This window comes from Pipistrellus kuhlii, unplaced genomic scaffold (assembly GCF_014108245.1).
Source record: "Pipistrellus kuhlii isolate mPipKuh1 unplaced genomic scaffold, mPipKuh1.p scaffold_m20_p_20, whole genome shotgun sequence".
Classification (NCBI taxonomy): Eukaryota; Metazoa; Chordata; class Mammalia; order Chiroptera; family Vespertilionidae; genus Pipistrellus; species Pipistrellus kuhlii.
In genome coordinates, this window is record NW_023425516.1 from 11402841 (window position 1) to 11421845 (window position 19005).

Sequence of the window (19005 nt, forward strand, 5' to 3'; positions counted from 1 at the left end):
CCTAGTAGGGGGTATGCAAGAGGCAGCTGATTGATATTTCTCTCTCATGGATGTTTCTAAATCTCCCTCTCCCTTCCTCTCTGTAAAAAATCAATAAAATACATATATTTTTTAAAAAGAATCACTTTTCTCCCCTGGTAATTGGGAAGGAGCATATTCCTCAAAGAGAAGTTTATGGCCTGCTTCCAGGCACAGAGGTAACTATATTTTTTTGAGTAATTGCCATTTATTTTTAAATTTTTAATATATTTTTATTATTGACTAGAGCACATGTGTCAAACACAAGGCCCGCGGGCCAAATCCGTCCCGCCAGGCCTTGCAATGTGGCCCGCACCGCGCTGTCATCACTGCACTCCGCTGCGTTTCCATCACAATGACAGTTTATGACTGTTCAGTAAACCATTCGGCCCGCGATTTAGGCTGGATTTTAGATTTTGGCCCCTTCTCTGATTGAGTTCGACACCCCTAGACTAGAGGCTAAATGCATGAAAATTCATGGACTCAGGCGGTAGGGGGGCCCTCAGCCCAGCCTGTGCCCTCTTAGGGGATGTCCACCAGGGGATTGGGCTTATGTTGGCAGTCAGATGGCCTGGGAGCCCTTAGGGGATGTCTGACTAACAGCTTAGTCCCGCTCGGGGCATGGGACTAAGCCGTTAGTTAGACATCCTTAGCGCTGCAACGGAGGTGAGAGAGGCTCCCGCTACCTCCACTGCACTGGCCAGCCATGAACTGGCTTCTGGATGAGTGGCCCTTCCCCTGTGGAAGTGCACTGATCACCAGGGGGCAGCTCCTGCATTGGGTGTCTGCCCCCTGGTGGTCAGTGCTCATCATAGCAGCCAGACATTCTGCCATAGGGTCAATTTGCATATTACCCTTTTATTATATAGGATTTCAGGGAGGAAGGGAGAGGGAGAGAGACCTAGAAACATCAATGATGAGAGAGAATCATTGATCAGCTGCCTCCTACACACCCCACACTGGGGGGTGAGCCCACAACCTGAGCATGCGCTCTGACCCAGAATTGAACCCGGAAACTCCTGGTTCATATTCAACACTGAGCCACACCGGCTGGCAAATTGCCATTTTTTTATTTGACAATTGATAGAAACAGAGAGAGAGAAAAAATACTCACTATAGCAAAATATGAACAAAGTGAATTATGTTTTAAAAATGAAGTGCTATAACAATCTGAGACAAACCAGTAACCAAAACACTGTATTTTAAAAAAAAAAAAAAAAAATAGTCCTAGCCAGTTTGGCTCAGTGAACAGAGCATCAACCTACAGACTGAAGGGTCCCGGGTTCAATCGCACAGACCCCTGTTGCAGGCTCCTCCCCTATAGATGTTCTCTCTATCTTTCCCTCTCTCTTCCACTCTTCTCTGAAAATATTCTCGGGGAAATATCTTGGGGTGAGGATTAACAAATAAATATTTTGATTTTGGAATTGTGAAGGACTAAAAATTTTTTCTTCACGTCTGAATTATACTTGAAAATACATGTCTTTGTATTTGAGCGAAAACAAACCCTGTGTGTTTTCTTTAAAGAGTGATGTGGCTTAGACTAGTCAATCCGGGGGGGGGGGGGGGAAACACCATAAGGAGAAAAGCAGTTTCTCAGACAAGATATCCAGTGGAGGAGACAGCAGGGCATGTTTTGCATTTTGCCATTTTTCAAGCTGGACAAGGAGCCCAGATGTATGGGTGTATTTACATATTAACGGGATCCTCACAATGTGCTGCCTATTGGACTCCACACCAGGCAAAACAATGGATTTGAACTGGTGCCAGGCGCCTCTCTCCCGGTTTAGGGAACAGAGAACTTGAGTGGAGGCCGAGAGATCTGGTCCAAGGTCCAGCCTAGAGACACCAAGATAAACAAAATTTGTTCTCCAACATTCCCTGGGCTGAGACCCCCTCCTCTGTCCCTTTTTGCCCTGGGGCAATATTGGTCTCCTTTTCTCCCTCCCAGGGTAGGCCTGTTGGAATGCAGCAGCTCTTCCTAGTAACCATGGGAACCTTATTGGCATGGCAACCTGGCAGCTTCGGTGAAAGGCAGCAGTGGGGAGAAGGATGGAAGTGGAGGGAGACAGTTCTGTAGAAAAAGGGAGGGGTGAGCAGCCTTCCCACCTGCAGAGGAGAGCGAAGGGGGCGGGGGGGGGGGGGGGAAGAAGCCCCCAAGGAGTTCAGGCCTCACCCCACAATCCACTCCAGGAGGGAATTGGGGCAGGTCTATCAGCCAAACCAGGTACCAAGACGACCTATTGGTGCCTTTGTGTTCTACCATGTGGCTCAGCAGCACCAGAAAAGGAACAGGGGCCGGGAGGCACATGTCACTGCATGAGAGCAGATTGATTGCCGGCAAAATACCGCACGGAGCCGAAACCGGTTTGGCTCAATGGTAGAGCGTCGTTCTGCAGACTGAAAGGCCCCAGGTTTGATTCCGGTCAAGGGCATGTACACTGGTTGCGGGCACATCCCCGGTAGGGGGTGTGCAGGAGGCGGCTGGTCGATGTTTCTCTCTCATCGACATTTCTGACTCTCTATCCATCTCCCTTCCTCTCTGTAAAAAAAACAAACACCAATAATATATTTTTTTTAAAAATACCACACGGAGCTTTTGTTGGGCTCTGAGAATCCAGGCACCTTTTGTTCAAGACGCGTCGGGATGAAGACATTTTCAAGCAGCTAAAGCAAGAAAGAAATGCGTGCAGTAAGGCTCAGGGAGGCTGGGAATGTGGTCCACACAGAAACAAATTATGGAGGAAGAACCGATGAAGAGGAAGGAGTGTCAGCAGTGCCATTGGCAGCCCTGGCAGTGCCTTTTCTGGGCTTACTCAGGATCCTTGTCATCACCGGCCTCTCTGTGGACAGGGTGTGAGCGGGGCTATTCTGGGCTTTGGAATCAGGTGGCCCTGGGTTAGAACCCTGGTCTCCACCTTACCGACTCTGTGTCTAAGTCCATTTCCTTTCTCTCCAGACCGAGGATAATAACAGCTCCTCTAGAGAGGCACTGTGACAACTAAAGGAGGTTTGTAAAGGCTTAGTTAACAGTAACATTAGTTAACGTTCTGTGCACGAAAGGCACACACACAGCAGCTGCCTTTTTACACTCCTGGCTCCTTAGAAATGTTCTGAGAGCTGACCATTTACATATGAACAGGATCTTCTTTCCTTTTCTTCTTTTCTCTGAATTCCAGGGCATCTGGGGGAAAGCAGAAAATAGAGGCACTTCCTAACATGGAGGGGCGTGGGAGTGAGCCCTCAGGGGCTTACACAAATGATGTCCCTGCTTGTCCTGGGGTGTGGGGGAGTTCTCATGAAGACCCATGGAGCAGAACCATGAAAAACTTTTTAAGCTTTAGAAACTCTGTCTGTTTAAATATATTGGGTCGGCAACTAAGTAATTGCGGATTTTTAAAAAAATCAAAGACAATTTTTTCATGGAACTAAATAACTTTATTCTGTAATGTATTGCCCATTTTGATCAATGACCTTTTGCCATCTTTCAGGCAGCATCATAATCCCACGTTCAAAAAACTTCTGGTTTTTATTAGCAAAAAATTGAATCAGGTACGATTTGACATCATCATCATTATTGAAATTTTTACCATTCAAGGAGTTTTGTAAAGATCGAAACAAAAAGTAATCAGATGGTGCAAGGTCAGGACTATATGGTGGATGTGGCAAAACATCCCAACCAAGCTCCATTAATTTTTGCCGAGTGACCAAAGATGTGTGTGGCCTTGCATTGTCATGATGGAATACAACACCTTTTCGATTTGTCAATTCGGGCCGCTTTTCTTCAACTGCATTGTTTAATTTCGTTAGTTGTTCAATGTAGACATCAGAATTGATCATTCGGTTGGGTGGTAAGAGTTCAAAGTAGACAATTCCTTTGTAATCCCACCAAACTGATAACAAAACCTTCTTTTGATGAATATCAGCTTTTGATGTTGTTTGAGTTGGTTCACCTGGCCTGCTCCATGATCTTTTCCGCTTGATATTGTTATAAACAACCCATTTTTCATCGCCAGTTATCAGTCGTTTTAAAAATGGATCATTTTCATTACGTTTCTTTAGCAAATCGCAGCTGCTAATGCGTTGCGTTAACTGTGATTCTTTCAGTTCGTGAGGAACCCATGTATCGAGTTTTTGAACATAGCCAAGTTGTTTTAAATGATTTTCAATGCATGTATGTGATACATGAAGCTTCTCTGCAATCTCACGTGTTGTACTGTGACAGTCCGAATTGATTATTGCTTTGATTAGGGCGTCATCAACTTCAACTGGACGACCAGAGCGTTTTTCATCTTTGAGTGAAAAATCACCAGAACAAAATTTGGCAAACCAATTTTGACACTGCCGTTCTTTTAAGGCTTCGTCACCATAAACAGCACATAACTTTTTATGAGCTTGCGATGCGTTTTTCCCTTTGCGGAAATAAAAAAGCAAAATATGATGAAAATGTTCCTTTTGATTTTCCATTTTTCAACGAACGCCAAACGAAAACTACAAAACAGATCAAAAAACTTTTTTTGCTGATTAACAGCTGAATAGCCAACTATCAAATAACAAAATGTGTTTTACATTTGTACTACGTCTGCAAACCTAAAAATTCAACTGAAGCCATATATGTGTGAGACCAGCAATTACTTAGTTGCCGACCCAATAAAATGAGACTTACTCTGATTAGAGAGGTGAGGTGGGAATGGGCCTGATGCTGTAATTCTCCACAGAAAGGCCGGAGCGCAGTGTCGGTGGCTGCTGGGTGGCAGCATCCCCTGCTCGCCAGCCCCAGACCGGAGGACTCTGAAACTCCAAAAACAGACAAGCAGCACTTATTGAGCACTTGCTGTATGCTAGATCCTGTGCCAAAGCTTCACATGGATTGCACACAGGAGGTATTAATATACGTTGAATTATCTTATTTAATTCTTCTAAAGTTGTGTATTAATTTCTTTTATATATATATATATATATATATATATATATATATATATATATATATATATATATATAAATTTCAGAAAGGAAGGGAGAGGGAGATAGAAACATCAGTGATGAGAGTCATTGATCTGCTGCCTCTTGCTTGCCCTACACTGGGGATGGAACTGCAACCAGGGCCTGTGCCCTGACCGGGAGTCAAACTGGTTCATAGGGCAACGCTCAACCAGAAGCCACGTGTGCCAGGCTGTCTTAGTTTCTTAGACACCACGTTTTTTGTTTTTATTTAAAATATATATATATATATATATATATATATATATATATATATATATATATATATATATTGATTTTGTTACAGAGAGGAAGGGAGAGGGGTAGAGAGTTAGAAAGAGCAATGAGAAACATCGACGAGAGAGAAACATTCATCAGCTGCCTCCTGCACACCCCTACTAGGGTTGGAGCCCACAACCAAGGTACACGCCCTTGACCAGAATCGAACCTGGGACCCTTCAGTCCGCAGACCAAGCGCTCTATCCACTGAGCCAAACTGGTCAGGGCTAGACCCCACGTTTTTAAAGTCCAGGAGTCGTTGGAGTGTGTCTGCGGGCATCCGCCTGTCCATCCACTCAGCCACCTCAGAGCTTCTTTTGAGAATCACGGCATCAGGCCCAGTGAGATTTCCAAGTGTTGAGGCTCGTGCGCATCTTGGCGCTTCTGCATATTTTGTGGGGAAAGCAGAAAAGCCGGCGTTAGGGGGGCGAGGGCACTTATAAACATTAACAAAGGCGGCCACCTGCTCCGAGGAAGGCTCTGAATGCTAACCAGGCGATGACGCACGGGGCCGCGCGTGCCAGTGGGCGGGAGCCCGAGCGCGGGCGCGCCCCCGGAGCCGGGCACGAGCGCGGGGAGGGCGAGGGCGGGTGGAGGGGAGCTCGTCGCAGCCTCAGCTGCCGCCGCCGCCGCCGCCCGCCCGCCGCTGCCCGCCGCTGCCCGCCGCTGCCCGGCACCCCGCTCCGGCCGTTCTGTGGATGGAGGTGTCCCGCTGAGCCCGGGGCCCGCCTCCCTCCGCCAGGACCCGCACAGGTGCAGTCGCGGGGGCGACCTTGGTCCGGACCGACCCCCGCCATGGGTGGGGGTTGGACGGGGTGGTTAGGAGGCCCCGCGACCCGGGCTTCGGGGGCGGGGGTGCCCGCAGGTCGAGGGGAGCCGCACCCCCAGCGCGTCCCATCCTGGAATCAGAAAGAAAAGCCCGAAGGTGGGCGCTCTCTGCTCTGCCCTTGGCGGGAGCGCAGCGGGGATGCGGGGACTTGGGCACTGCCAGCAGCATCCGAGCGTGCGTGTGTGTGTGTGTGTGTGTGTGTGTGTGTGTGTGTGTGTGTGTGAGCGCCCGGGCGAGGGTGCATGTGTGTATATGTTTGTGACAGTGTGTGTGTATGTGACTGTGTGTGTATGTGACTGTGTGTGTGTATGCGTGTCTGTGCCGGAGCACGCGGTCTGGGGCCGGCGAGCAGGGGACGCTGCCCGGTGTTGCCACCCAGCAGCCACCCAGAAGCATATGGGTGCCTCTTTTCAAGACCGTCACCTTAAAGCTCCAGTCATCTCTGCCCTTGATAGCCCGCGCCGTCCCCGCTGTGCCCTCCCAGGGGTGCCAGGCCTTCCCCAGGACCGTGCATTCCTGCAGGGCCAGCGCCCTGGCCGCTGCCGCAGACGCTGGGGAGCAATTGTTGGGCCCAGAACAGGCCGTAGAAAAGATGAGAGTGGGCTCAGGGCCCCTAACCAGATCCAGCGCTGGACAGAGCCCAGGGTGGGGTGATTATCACAGCCCTCTATTCGCTCTTGCTATCCCTTCCCTCCTTGCCGACCCCCTCCTCGCCTATCTGACACCCCCAACTCCCCTCCCACTTCGGGGTCTCCATCACGTTTGGCCAAAAGGGCCAGTGGAATGTGTGCAGTCCGCGGGATGAGCCCAGCTTTCTTGGAGTGCCAGCTATTGTGCTGCTCCGAGGAGCCTTTTTTGCCCTAACAGCCCTGGGGGCGGGGGGCAGGGGGGATGAGAGATGAGGGTGAATGGAGCAGCAGGAGGAGGGGAACAGAGGGAAGCAGAACCGCAAAGGGCTTGCTAGCTTATATGCAGTGAAATACTCTCCGTCAAAATGTGAATCTGGCACAATCATGTATCCTGACTGGGCTTGGCCGAGTAGCAGCAGGAAAACCGAAGGTGCATCAGTGGAAGGAGGCTCTAGGGAGGCTGGGGGGGGGGGGGGGGGGCGCACAGGACCTATTGATTTATGGGGCAAGTACTGGGAAGGAGGGGAGATGGCATGGAGGCCTCTGGAGGCACGGTGGATTCTCTGCTGCTCTGCTCCGCTCTGCTCGGCAGGCAAAGCAGGGGCTGGAAATGTGACTGCAGCCCCAGGCTGCGGCCTGGCCCATGCACCATTATACTGCACTGGCAACTCACGTGTTCCCTGCTGGGCCTCTGTCAAGCTCCGGGACGCCTCTTCTCTCCCAAATTGCACTACCCATCGGGAGCCAAAATAAGTGGAATAGACAATAGGACATAATCAAACTGTAGTCTTGTACTCGGTTCTGTGATAAAGAGAAAACGAGAAAAAGCCTTCTATGGTTCTTTCTTTCTGCCATTCTCCATGCATTCTTTTAAAAATAGACTTTGGAAGCACAGAGAAAGGGGATAAGTGCCATTATTTCAACTGCAGCTTTTTAAATATATAAATATATTTCAGAGAAAGAAGGGAGAGGGACACAGAGAGAAATATCAATGATGAGACTCATTGGTTGACTGCCTCCTGCACGCCCCCTACCAGGAATCAAGCCCTTAGCATGTGCCCTTGATCAGAATCCAACCGGGGACTCTTCAGTCCGCAGGCCCACGGTCTATTCACTGAGCCAAACCAGCTAGGGCTCAACCCCAGCTTTTAAGGGGAGGAGGCCTCCCCAATGACCTGCGGATAAAGACAGGAGCCAGCTTGTCTTTGAAGAGTATGACATTTCCGTTTGGGGGCAAAGGCACCCTACCAAGAGAGAAGCACGAAAGAAGGTGTGCTAAAGGAAGGAGAGTAAAGGGCACCATCTCAAGAAGAGCTGCCAGTCCCAACCCAGAGGCCCCTCCTCAAGAGCAGGGCAGTGCCAGTCAGAACGCCTGGCCTCATCTCCTCTTCCAGGGCCAGGCTCTTTCTGCAAAGGCTGGGCTCAGGCCGGTGCTGAGTGGCTCCTGGTTCCCAGCACAGGCTCTCAGTTTCAGCATCACCTCCAGCTGGCCATTCATGTGGAGCTTCTCGGCTTCTCGGCAGCGAATCGATGAAAAGAAATCAGGCCATGTTATCGATTGCGATCATGTTTCTGAACTCTAGAACTGTGATATCCATTTCTTCTTTAATAAATGTCTAGATCAGTGTTTCCCAAAGTGTGGTATGCGTACCCCCAGGGGTACGGGAAGAGTTTGGTGGGGGTACGCGTTGCACCGGAGTTTGGTGGGGATATGCACTGCACCGTGCTTAGCTGCGCCTAATTCTACGTTCTCATGACTACGAGGGGTACTCAGCGTTACGAAAGTTATAGAAGGGGTACACATATGTCAAAAGTTTGGGAAACACTGCTCTAGATGAGTCCATTTCTCTAGAGTCTGCATGGGCCGAGGATAGGTGCTCAGCATAATCTTCCTGTTGCCAACACTCAAAACTCAATCTTAGGCCTAGATTGCCCTCTCATCGCTAGTTAGTTAGTATGGATTGTGCCATTTCAAGTCAGCACCCCCTTGGTGTCTCCTGCCCCTCCCAGCACCCCATCTCTCCTAGAGATGCACATTTAAAGGAAATGTAAAATTTTGGAACAGCTGCTGGTTAACCTTCATGTCTCTCTGAAATGGGACCTGGGACCCAAGAGGCTTCGACCAAATGAATTTAAAGTATGGTGCTTTAGCAAAAAAAGATGAGAAAAAATTCATTTAGCAATAAATAGTTCTCTCATTTGATAGGCATTTTGAAGTCTGGAACCGTGGTCGGCAAACTGTGGCTCAAGAGCCACATGCGGCTCTTTGGCCCCTTGAGTGTGGCTCTTCCACAAAATACCATGGCCTGGGTGAGTCTATTTTGAAGAAGTGGCGTTAGAAGAAGTTTAAGATTAAGAAATTAGACTCTCAAAAGAAATTTCATTCGTGTACTGTTGATATTTGGTTCTGTTGACTAATGAGTTTGCCGAACACTGGCCTAGAATATCATGGCAAGGATTGTTTTTCTTTCACTTGGAGCATTCTCAATCCACATTTCCATGTAACCAAGTAATTCTCATTTTCCTAAAGCCATTGGCATTTATTGGACACTATATGTTCCATGCATTGTGCTTAGCATTTCAAAGTTGATCTCATTGACTCCACAAAATAACTACTATTCAATGTAAGTACTATTCTAAATCCCAATTATAGATGAGAAGACTGAAGCACAAAGAGGCTGATGATTTGCCCCAAGTCTCAGAGCTGGGAAGTGACAGGACAGGAGGGGAATCTGCAGTCCAGGCTCTTCACCAGCACAGAGTCCTGCCTCCATCCGCACAAACCCTCAGCAGTAAAACCGTCCCTGCTGTCTACTGCACTCTGTGATCTTTCCTAAACTCACTTGGGCACTAAAGGATTCCTAATTTTGTTTAAAATATAGTTTCAGAAAGAGGAAGGGAGAGGGAGAAAGAGATAGAAAGATCAATGATGAGAGAGAATCATTGATTGGCTGCCTCCTGCAACCTGGGCATATGCCCTGACTGGAATCAAACATGACCTCCTGGTTCATAGGTCGATGCTCAACCACTGAGCCACACTGGCTGGACAGGATTCCTAATCTTTTCAGTGCCATGGGCCCCTTTGGCCATATAAAAGAGCCCTTGAGGTCTGTAGACTAGGGGAGGGATCCCTGACTAGTTGTCTATTGCTTTGTAGGTGTGTTGTCCAATAGAATAGCCACTAGCTACACGTGGCTGTTGGGCACTGGCAAGGTGGGTGGCCCAGATGGAGACTAGCTGTAATTCTAAAACTTACCCTGGATGTCAAAGACTAATGGGAAAAGGATGTAAAATGGATCATCAGCTTTTTAAAATGGATTACAGTTTGAAATGGTGATATCCTGGATATACTGTATTAAATAAAATATATTATTATAGTTAAATTATTAAGTTAATATGTCACTAAAATTAACTTCCAAAGGTATTCTTTTTTTTTAAATATTTTTTATTTTTATTTTTTAATATATTTTATTGATTTTGTACAGAGAGGAAGGGAGAGAGACAGAGAGCCAGAAACATTGATGAGAGAGAGTCATCGTTCAGCTGCCTCTTGCACACCCCCTACTGGGGATATGCCCGAAACCAAGGATCACGCCCTTGACCGGAATCGAACCCGGGACCCTTCAGTCTCCAAGCCGACGCTCTATCCATTGAGCCAAACCGGTCTCGGCTAATGGTATTAGTTCTATACCAACACCTTCATCATAACAAATGAGCTCATCGGGATCCATGAAGCTTATCCTTGAGCCACACATCAGCAGGTGTGTTGGCTCTGAAGCCTGTGTTCTTTCCAAGATACCACACTGCTCTTGTTTCCTTTTGTATCTGAAGGTCCTATCCTGCTGTCTCTGTAAACTGTACACACTCAGCATATGCTAGATGTGATGCTGACTTTCCACCAGTAAAAACCCAGGAAGAGCTGCCCAGGTTCTCACCCGGCACGCTCTTTGCTGTCCTTTGCTTCCCTTATTTAGAGTTTTAAACGTTGTAGACAGAGATGGAGAGTGAACCTCGTGGTTTTTGCTGTCCGTTCAGTTCTCCTCGGATAGTCGTTCCAATGTAAGCCGCTAACTGCATCAAAAATCACAGCGACAGGGGAACAAAGCTGGGCCGCCCTTCTATGTCACCAGGAAGGGAGTTTTGTGTGCAGTGGAGGGTACGATCGATAACAATACGTGGAGGGTATGATCGATAACAATACGTGTGCTGCCTGAGGTGGAGAATGAGAAACTGTGGATGAGAAGATCGTTTTTTTCAGCGAGTACACGTTGATTGGTGGCCTGGCCACAGGGCAGTGTGTGCTAGAAGCCCAGGAGGCTATTCAGAGGACGCCAGTGCCCTCGAGGGATTCAGATTCAAATTGGGGGAGGGCTTGGAGGTGCAAACGGATGTATGGAGAGGCCCCGAGCTGTGGGAAATGCAGGGAAGCCAGAGCCTGCAGCCTTCCCCGGGCACAGAGGCCAAGATGGTGGTTGTGGATTCTGCCTCAGGGACAGTGGGGAACACATCGGCAGTTGGATCCGTCTTTTATGGATATTAGATCATTTAATCCATTCCTCTAGTCCTGGCTGTGCTCTGTGTCTGGGAAAAACTCAGGTGCTTGTTGGAAAGCCTCTGTCAGTGTCCTGTCAGTCTGCTATTTATTGATGAGGGTAGTCATAGTGAGGTCCATGACTTGCTATCCAAAACCCGTGGGGCCAGGCATGCTTCGGAATTTAGATGATCTCAGCATTCTAACTCTCTATCCCTCTCTCTTCCTCTCTGTGAAAAATCAATAAAATATATTTTAAAAAACAAACAAACTAATATTTCTGCAGCAAAACACACCAAGTGGGAATAACTTAAAACCATAAGCAGCTTTTATATTCATGTAAATCGGGTTTAGTTGCCAAATGAGCTTAGCTTCAGGTCAGGTTTTATTTATTTATTTATTTATTTATTTCCAAATAAGTTAGGAGAAACTTCCAGTTTCCAGAGCACGCAGTTAAGGATATGGGCCTGTTTGGAACAATATTGACATTTGTTGTCTGCCAGCCACTGTCCTAAGCTCTTCCCTGTGTTTACTCCTTTTACCCTATGACAACCTTGGGGGTCGGTCCTGGTATTATTTCTGTCCTGGGAAGAATAAAAGGAAACACAGAGAAGTTAAGAAACTTGCTAAGGTAGAAGCTGGGAAGGGGGAGAACAGGATGCGAGCCTGGGTGGTCTGGTCCAGGGGCTGCACACTGAACCACGATGCTTCGGTTTTCAGAGCAGGGAATTGGAAGCAGGTATACCTCTCAAGTGTATTCTATTTATTTATTTATTATTTGTTTAATTTAATAAATCTTTATTGTTCAGATTATTACAATAGTTCTCCTCCCCCCCTCACCCCCTATAGCTCCCCTCCACCCGGTTCCCACCCCACTCTCTGCCCTTTCCTTCCCTGAACTGTCCTCATCTATAGGTGTACAATTTTTGTCCAGTCTCTTCCTGCACCCCCCACACCCTTTCCCCCTGAGAATTATCAGTCCACTCTCTTTCTATGCCCCTGATTCTATTATATTCACCAGTTTATTCTGCTCCTTAGATTTTTAATTCACTTGATTTTTGGGCTCACTTGTTGATAGATATGTATTTGTTGTTCATAATTTTTATCTTTACTTTTTCCTTCTTCCTCTTCTTAAAGAATACCTTTTAGCATTTCTTATAATACTGTCAAGTGTTTTCTATTTAGATTAGTGGTACTCATGCTGACAGTGATATTTGAACTCCTTAAGTGCAGAATAATGAGCAAGCGCAGGAGGGATGGAGGCCAGTTAAGTGGACTCTGTGTGTAGAGATAGTCAGAGTAATGGAATATGTGATTACGTTCCCTCAGCAGGGCTGGCCCCAACGCCCAGTCCAAACTCACATTAGCTTGTCTATTTCTTCCAGAGACACGAACCCTGAACGTTGCAGCTGCGCCAGGATGGAGGCTCCACTGGTGAGTCTGGATGAAGAGTTTGAGGACCTCCGGCCCTGCTGCTCAGAGGAACAGGAGGAGAAGCCACGGTGTCTGTATGGCTCCTCGCCCCACCACCTGGAGGACCCCTCCCTCTCTGAGCTTGAGAATTTCTCTTCTGAAATAATCAGCTTCAAGTCCATGGAGGACCTCGTGAATGAATTTGACGAGAAGCTCAATGTCTGCTTCCGGAACTACAATGCCAAGACCGAGAACCTGGCTCCCGTGAAGAACCAGTTCCAGATCCAAGAGGAGGAGGAGACCCTGCAGGATGAGGAGTAAGATGTCTTAGTTGCCCTCTCTTGCTTCATACAAGAGCCCTGGGGTCTGGGGACCTTGACATAGACCTAGATTCTGTCTATGAGCTCCTGGCTTCTTACTACCTTTTCATGTCAGCCGGGCAGTGCTATCCCTGGTAGTAGCTGCCATTGTACTGTCATATCCCTTCATAGTCCCCTGTGGAGCTTTCTTAAGTTGAAACCTTAAAGAAGTGAAGGGATTTTAGGAAATAGAAAGTTTCCCCTAGATACAAAATAGAATTTCAGGAGTATGGTAAACTTGGGGGGAGGGGGGTCTATCTTCAGCTTTCTTTCTTTCTTTCTTTCTTTCTTTCTTTCTTTCTTTCTTTCTATATATCTTTATTGATTTCAGAGAGGATGGGAGAGGGAAAGAGAGATAGAAACATCAATGATGAGAGAGAATTATTGATTGGCTGCCTCCTACAGGTCCCCTATACGGGATCAAGCCCAAAACCCAGGGATGTGCCTTTGACCGAAATGAAACCTGGGACCCTCTATACACTGAGCCAAACCAGCTAGGGCTATCTTCAGCTTTCTTTATGCCAGTAGTAACCCACCCAGCTTTAAAAAATAAGGACCAGAAAAAAACAAGACTGTGATGGAAGAATCTGTCATGAGAGCAATTTGCTTCAAGAAACACCAGAATTGTGAACATCTCCAAATTGCTTCCCACCCCTCACACGTGGGAAAAAATGTCAAGAAATGAACTTGAGCCCATGGAGTTCCCCGGGGGAATACAAAGATGATAACTGGATGAAGGGGCTTCCGAGTGTGCAGGTTCCTCAGGCCACTCACTAGTCACCTTCTCAGAACAGTAGTTGAGAAAAGATATCTGAGAACAGAGCTGTTTGAGGAGGGACTAGAAAGAGAAGGGGTAATTTTTCACATAAATTAAAGAGTGTTTGGGGCATTGATAAGAAGAAAACAAAAAACAGCCAATTCCCTGCAGAGAGAAAACATGCACTAATTGTTCTTTGGGCATCACCCAAGAAATGCCACATAGTTGGTCATGGAAGTTTGGAGGACAGCTGTGCTTTTGGTTTCTCTCTTCATGGACTTGAGCAGGAAGAGCTGGCCACAGGAAAGCTGCGTAAGAGGCATGTCCTAGACAGAGGATTGAACCTGACCACATGGGGCAGACAGTAGCGTATTTGGTGGCTAATGAAGACTGTATCTCTGAATACAGGACAACAAATTTGTGTCTTACTATTATACCCCCACTGTCTAATGTAGTGCTTGGGGCGTAGTAAGTGATCAAATATTTTTGAGTGACATATTGACTATTGAATGAATGTTTGGCGATAATAGCTAGCCTTATAGGTATAGGCACAGTGTTTCTAGCTAGGTCTAATCCATTTCTGTTTTCTCTTTTTCATTAATGCTCACCAGAAGACCTGGGCATAGAGAACCGGTCATTCTGGTGGCCGGTACTATCACACTGGGCTGTATGTTATTCCATTTCAAGTTTCAAATGAATTCTTTTTAGATACTGAGACTGTTATAATTTGTTCGACTCTTTTAAGTCCAAAAAAGGATGACCGTGGGGCTGTTACACAGAGTATTTTTTCACTCTAGTCCATTGCACCAGGCAATGAACTAGAAATATAAAGACTATGAATTCTAATTTCCAGACTCACACTAAGTCGCTGTGTGACCTTGGGCAAGTCACTAACTCTAGTTGACTGCATGGGTCCTCATCTTTGAAACCCCCAGAGCTCAGTCTTGATGAAGCGGGACTAAGGACTGGCAAAGAACCTCATTTCTCACCTCACCCGGGCTGCGCTCTGAAAATGACTTTTTACGACGTGTCCAATTCCTTTTGCTTCCAACAAATCATCTCTCCCCTACTTCACCCCCCATTGCCTCATTAAGGATGGAGGCCCAGCCAGCAAGTAGCACATTAACAGAGGTCACTCAATGTCAATTACCATCACATGGGATTAGTGTCTTATCCTGACTTTCCCCGATTTGCCTGCCTCATTGACTGACTCAGTTAACAGACCAAAGGTTGAAGAATTCCTTAGAGATAAAAGTATGATTTGGGGGTAGTGTCGAGGGAGGAATCTGGGAAGAGAGAAGTTAACATTGTGGTCAGCATATCTGAATCTTTACAGCTTAAAATAAAAATGAGGATTCAACTACCTACTTTGTTTTATAGACACCTATTCAGTTACTTTAACTGTAAAATATAGTGAGGTAAAGGAAGAAGATAATTTAATAGCTGACTTGATTGCGGTTCTCCAATCAAGTCTCCAATCAAGATAGCTCTAAGGTTCCAATAAACTTGCTTAGGTTTAGTATTTGGAGTGTATTTGGAGTGTTTGCTTCTCTGTTGACCACTGCACCAGGGTATGTGGGCATTAAACGAGAGTCAGACTTGAATATATAGCTCCTGTTTTTAAATTTAGAAACTATTTCAGAATCTCTTCTTTGCTTATACGTGATCAACCTTCCCTTTGTCATAAGAGATTGAACCTGGAGGCCCGAGGTTCCTAGAGGCCAATACAAAATGATTGTATTGAGAAGGGGCAGTTCTCACCCTGCCTCCTGCCTTCTGGGGTTCCTCTCAGCAGCCTTCTTACAAGTGCCCTGGAGATAGAGGGGCCAGCCACGGGAGACCTGACAGATTTCTTATTCTTCAGACGGAATTGTGGGGTCAAAGGTGATGTTAAAAACAAAGTCTGGCCGAAACCGGTTTGACTCAGTGGTAGAGCGTCGGTCTGCGGACTGAAAGGTCCCAGGTTCGATTCCGGTCAGGGCCATATATGTTGGTTGCCGGCACATCCCCGGTGGGGGGTGTGCAGGAGGCAGCTGGTCGGTGTTTCTCTCTCATCGACGTGTCTAGCTCTCTATCCCTCTCCCTTCCTCTCTGTAAAAAATCAATAAAAATATATTAAATAAAAAACAAAAACAAACAAAAAACAAAGTCTGCACAATAAATAAACAATCTACAATCAGCCACACTTTACACTGAAGACAAGTAAAAACCAAATAACCAGATAGGAAAAGATGACAGATAACTGATTTTTTTATTATTATTATTATTTTTTAGGAAAGTTAATTCTCTTCTTCTCCATACAGAAGGCACAGATTGCATTAATTGTATTTAAGCAATCTGAAAAATTGTTCAAAGTCATTCATGTACTAGTAATTAATTATTATTAAGTATTAACCGCAAAAGTATATCCATGTTAACACACATCTAAGTGTGGATAGTGATGGCTAGATGCAAATGAACCACTGGACAAGGGCTGTAGTTGTTAGAGGGGATTCAGGGAAATGTTACCAAGTTGGAATTCTAATAAGACCTGTGCACTGCTACTATATTGTCAGGAATAGGTATGTAGGGGTGTGTGTGTGTGTGTGTGTGTGTGTGTGTAGCTAGAATAATGTAGCCTTGATGGCTCCGTTGCCAGTTTCAGACCTGACTTTTTGTCCAGGTGTATTATGAGAACTCATTCTGTTCAGTTTGTTCACCCTCTGCCATCACCCTTTCCCAAATGCCTAGCCCTCTGGTGAAAGAAGTTTAGTCCATTCTGCAGGCAACTAAGCCCAAGCTATAAAATAGACACCTAAAAGCCGTCTCTGTTATTATAGGGACTGAGAACAAATTGAACCCTGGGTGCCATGGCAACATGACAGAAATTGAGGCAACCTGTCTAATCTTAGTTCCTTTTTTTTAACTGACGAGAGAGAGAGAGACAGACAGAGAGAGAGACAGAGACACACACACAGAGACACAGAGATTGATTTGTCGTCCCACTTGTTCATGCATTCACTGGTTGATTCCTGTATGTCCCCTGACGGGGGATCGATCCTGCAATCTTGGCGCATGGAGACAGTGCTCTAACCAACTGACCTGTCTGGCTTCAGTTAATCTTAATTCTCTGGTAAAGGATAGAGTGGATGGCTTTCAGAGTCTCCTTCCACCAAGAAAAGAGTCAATGGCAGGATGCTTCCCAGGGAAGTGGAATTTTACAGTCCACCTCAGCGTCCCGGTAAAAGGGACTATGTCTGTTTCCAAGGACCCCGTTTACCATCATAGTTAGCCTCTCTGGGGAGAAAGCCCTTCCTGCTCTTCCTCACAGCGAGCTTTGTGCTTCCCCTCTGCCCGGCTCCTGGTCCCTGTCTGTGGCTGCCTGCCTCCCAGCGCCCCGCCTCTGCCTTCCACTTAGCCTCTCCCAGGATGGAGATGGAGACAGAAAGCAGGGCGTGGCCCTGCTGTCCGGGCCCTTTGTCTCCTGTAGATTGGCGAAAGCATATTGCCCAGAACAATGTAGTTCTAGACTTTGCATGCACAGTCAGTTTCTGAACTGCTGTTCTAGGGTGTGATTTGGAGCTTGGTGTAGGATTCTGATGCCTATGCCTATCATAAAATTCATCAAGGATCAGAAGAGTGAAGTCGTTAGGAATGTAGGCTCTGTAAGCTCTATTGCCTGGCTCAGTCCCACCATTGTCGTTACTGGCTGTGTAAACTTAGACAGGGTAAGTGAACTCCCCCACTTTCCAGCTTCTCCTCATTACTGTCTGCCTTACAGAGCTGTTGTTTGGAATGAATGAATGAATGAATCCATATAAGGAGTTTAGGATAGTGCCTGGCTTATGGTAAGAGCTTGCTGGCCAAGTGTTGGCTGTGCGTTGTTACTGGTGTTAAATAGGCACCAAATAAAGATAGGAAAGGTACGCGTTGAGATTACAAAGAGATGAGAGTCCTTCTGTCTAAAGGCTGCTTTGAACCTCTGAGGATAAAAAGTACCTTGAACGGAAAAAGAAAAACCTGAACAAAACCCAAAAGAGAATGAGAACAGCTTGAATCCTGAGGTTTCAGCAACGGTTTAGGAAGTTGTCACTGAAAATCTAGAATTTGGCCCTAATTGGTTTGGCTCAGTGGATAGAGCCTGGGCCTGCGGACCAAAGGGTCCCAAGTTCAATTCCGGTCAAGGGCATGTACCTTGGTTGCAGGCACATCCCCAGTAGGAGGTGTGCAGGAGGCAGCTGATCAGTGTTTCTCTCCCATCGATGTTTCTGACTCTCTATCCCTCTCCCTTCCTCTCTGTAAAAAAAAAAATCAATAAAATATATATTTAAAATAATCTAGAATCTGAAGATAAAATCCAGAGTGTGCCAGTGAAGGCCCAGATGAGAAGAGTCACTGCTCCCTAAAAGACTTGCAAGAGTTCCCAGTTGTCTCTGTAAGGCTGCGAACAGTTTCAAGGTCATTGGGAAGTGTGCAGTCTATCGACGTTCCCAGTTTCAATCCTGCCCGGGAGGGAGGGACGAGAGGCTCCTGCCTATTTTGGGCTTTGCTGAATTTCATTTTCCAGGACTTGCTGCAGGGACAAGTCTGAAGGTCGGTGTCTGCGTGCCTCGCTGCTCCTTCTCCAGCAGAGTACGGGGTGCAGGGGTGTGATGCTCACGGTTCCCGTCCATCCATCCTTCCGGTGGGTGTGGCGCTGGGACTTTTGTCTCGCAGAGAGCAGGTCGCATTTGCCTTTTGGCTTTAGAGTGCTAATGAGACTCGGATTTAGAATTAGGCCAGATTAGTGCAGCTCTGATATAGTGCCCGATAGAGATTGGGTCTTCGCCCATGTTTAAGAAGGAGACTCTGAAATCCTGCTGAAGCGATTGTCTAACAATGAGATCTTGCAAAGTGCTTTCCTGCAATTATAGGAAAAGAACGAATAAGCCGATAACCCCAGCAATGCTGTTACCTTGTGTGTTTCACTGCCTGAGTTGTATGCATCACGCACTAGGAAAATCTCTTTGCGCCCTGGCCAGTGTGGCTCAGTCGGTTGGAATGTCATCCCGTACACCAAAAGGTTGAGGGTTTGATTTCTGGTCAGGGCACATACCTAGGTTGTGGGTTTGATCCTGGTTGGGGCATGTGTGGGAGGCAACTGATGGATGTTTCTCTCTCACAATGATGTTTCTCTCTCTTTTCCTCTCTCTCTAAAAGCAATAAAAAAAATCCTCAGCTGAAGATTAAAA

The 19005-nt window shown here is 46.7% G+C and overlaps 1 protein-coding gene across 2 annotated transcripts in view; it reads left to right on the forward strand.

The window, feature by feature from the left end:
• Positions 1-5865: 5865 nt before the first annotated feature.
• The window catches only part of FEZ1 (fasciculation and elongation protein zeta 1), a 36920-nt gene continuing 23780 nt past the window's right edge, over positions 5866-19005 (forward strand). The window contains exons 1-3 of one of the 2 annotated variants that reach the window (XM_045585464.1): positions 5866-6030; positions 6434-6500; positions 12651-12996. In XM_045585464.1, the coding sequence (XP_045441420.1) occupies positions 12686-12996 (311 nt within the window). In that variant the 5' untranslated portion in view covers positions 5866-6030; positions 6434-6500; positions 12651-12685. The remainder of the gene's footprint in view (positions 6031-6433; positions 6501-12650; positions 12997-19005) is intronic. The other variant, XM_036449795.2, reaches the window with a different exon arrangement.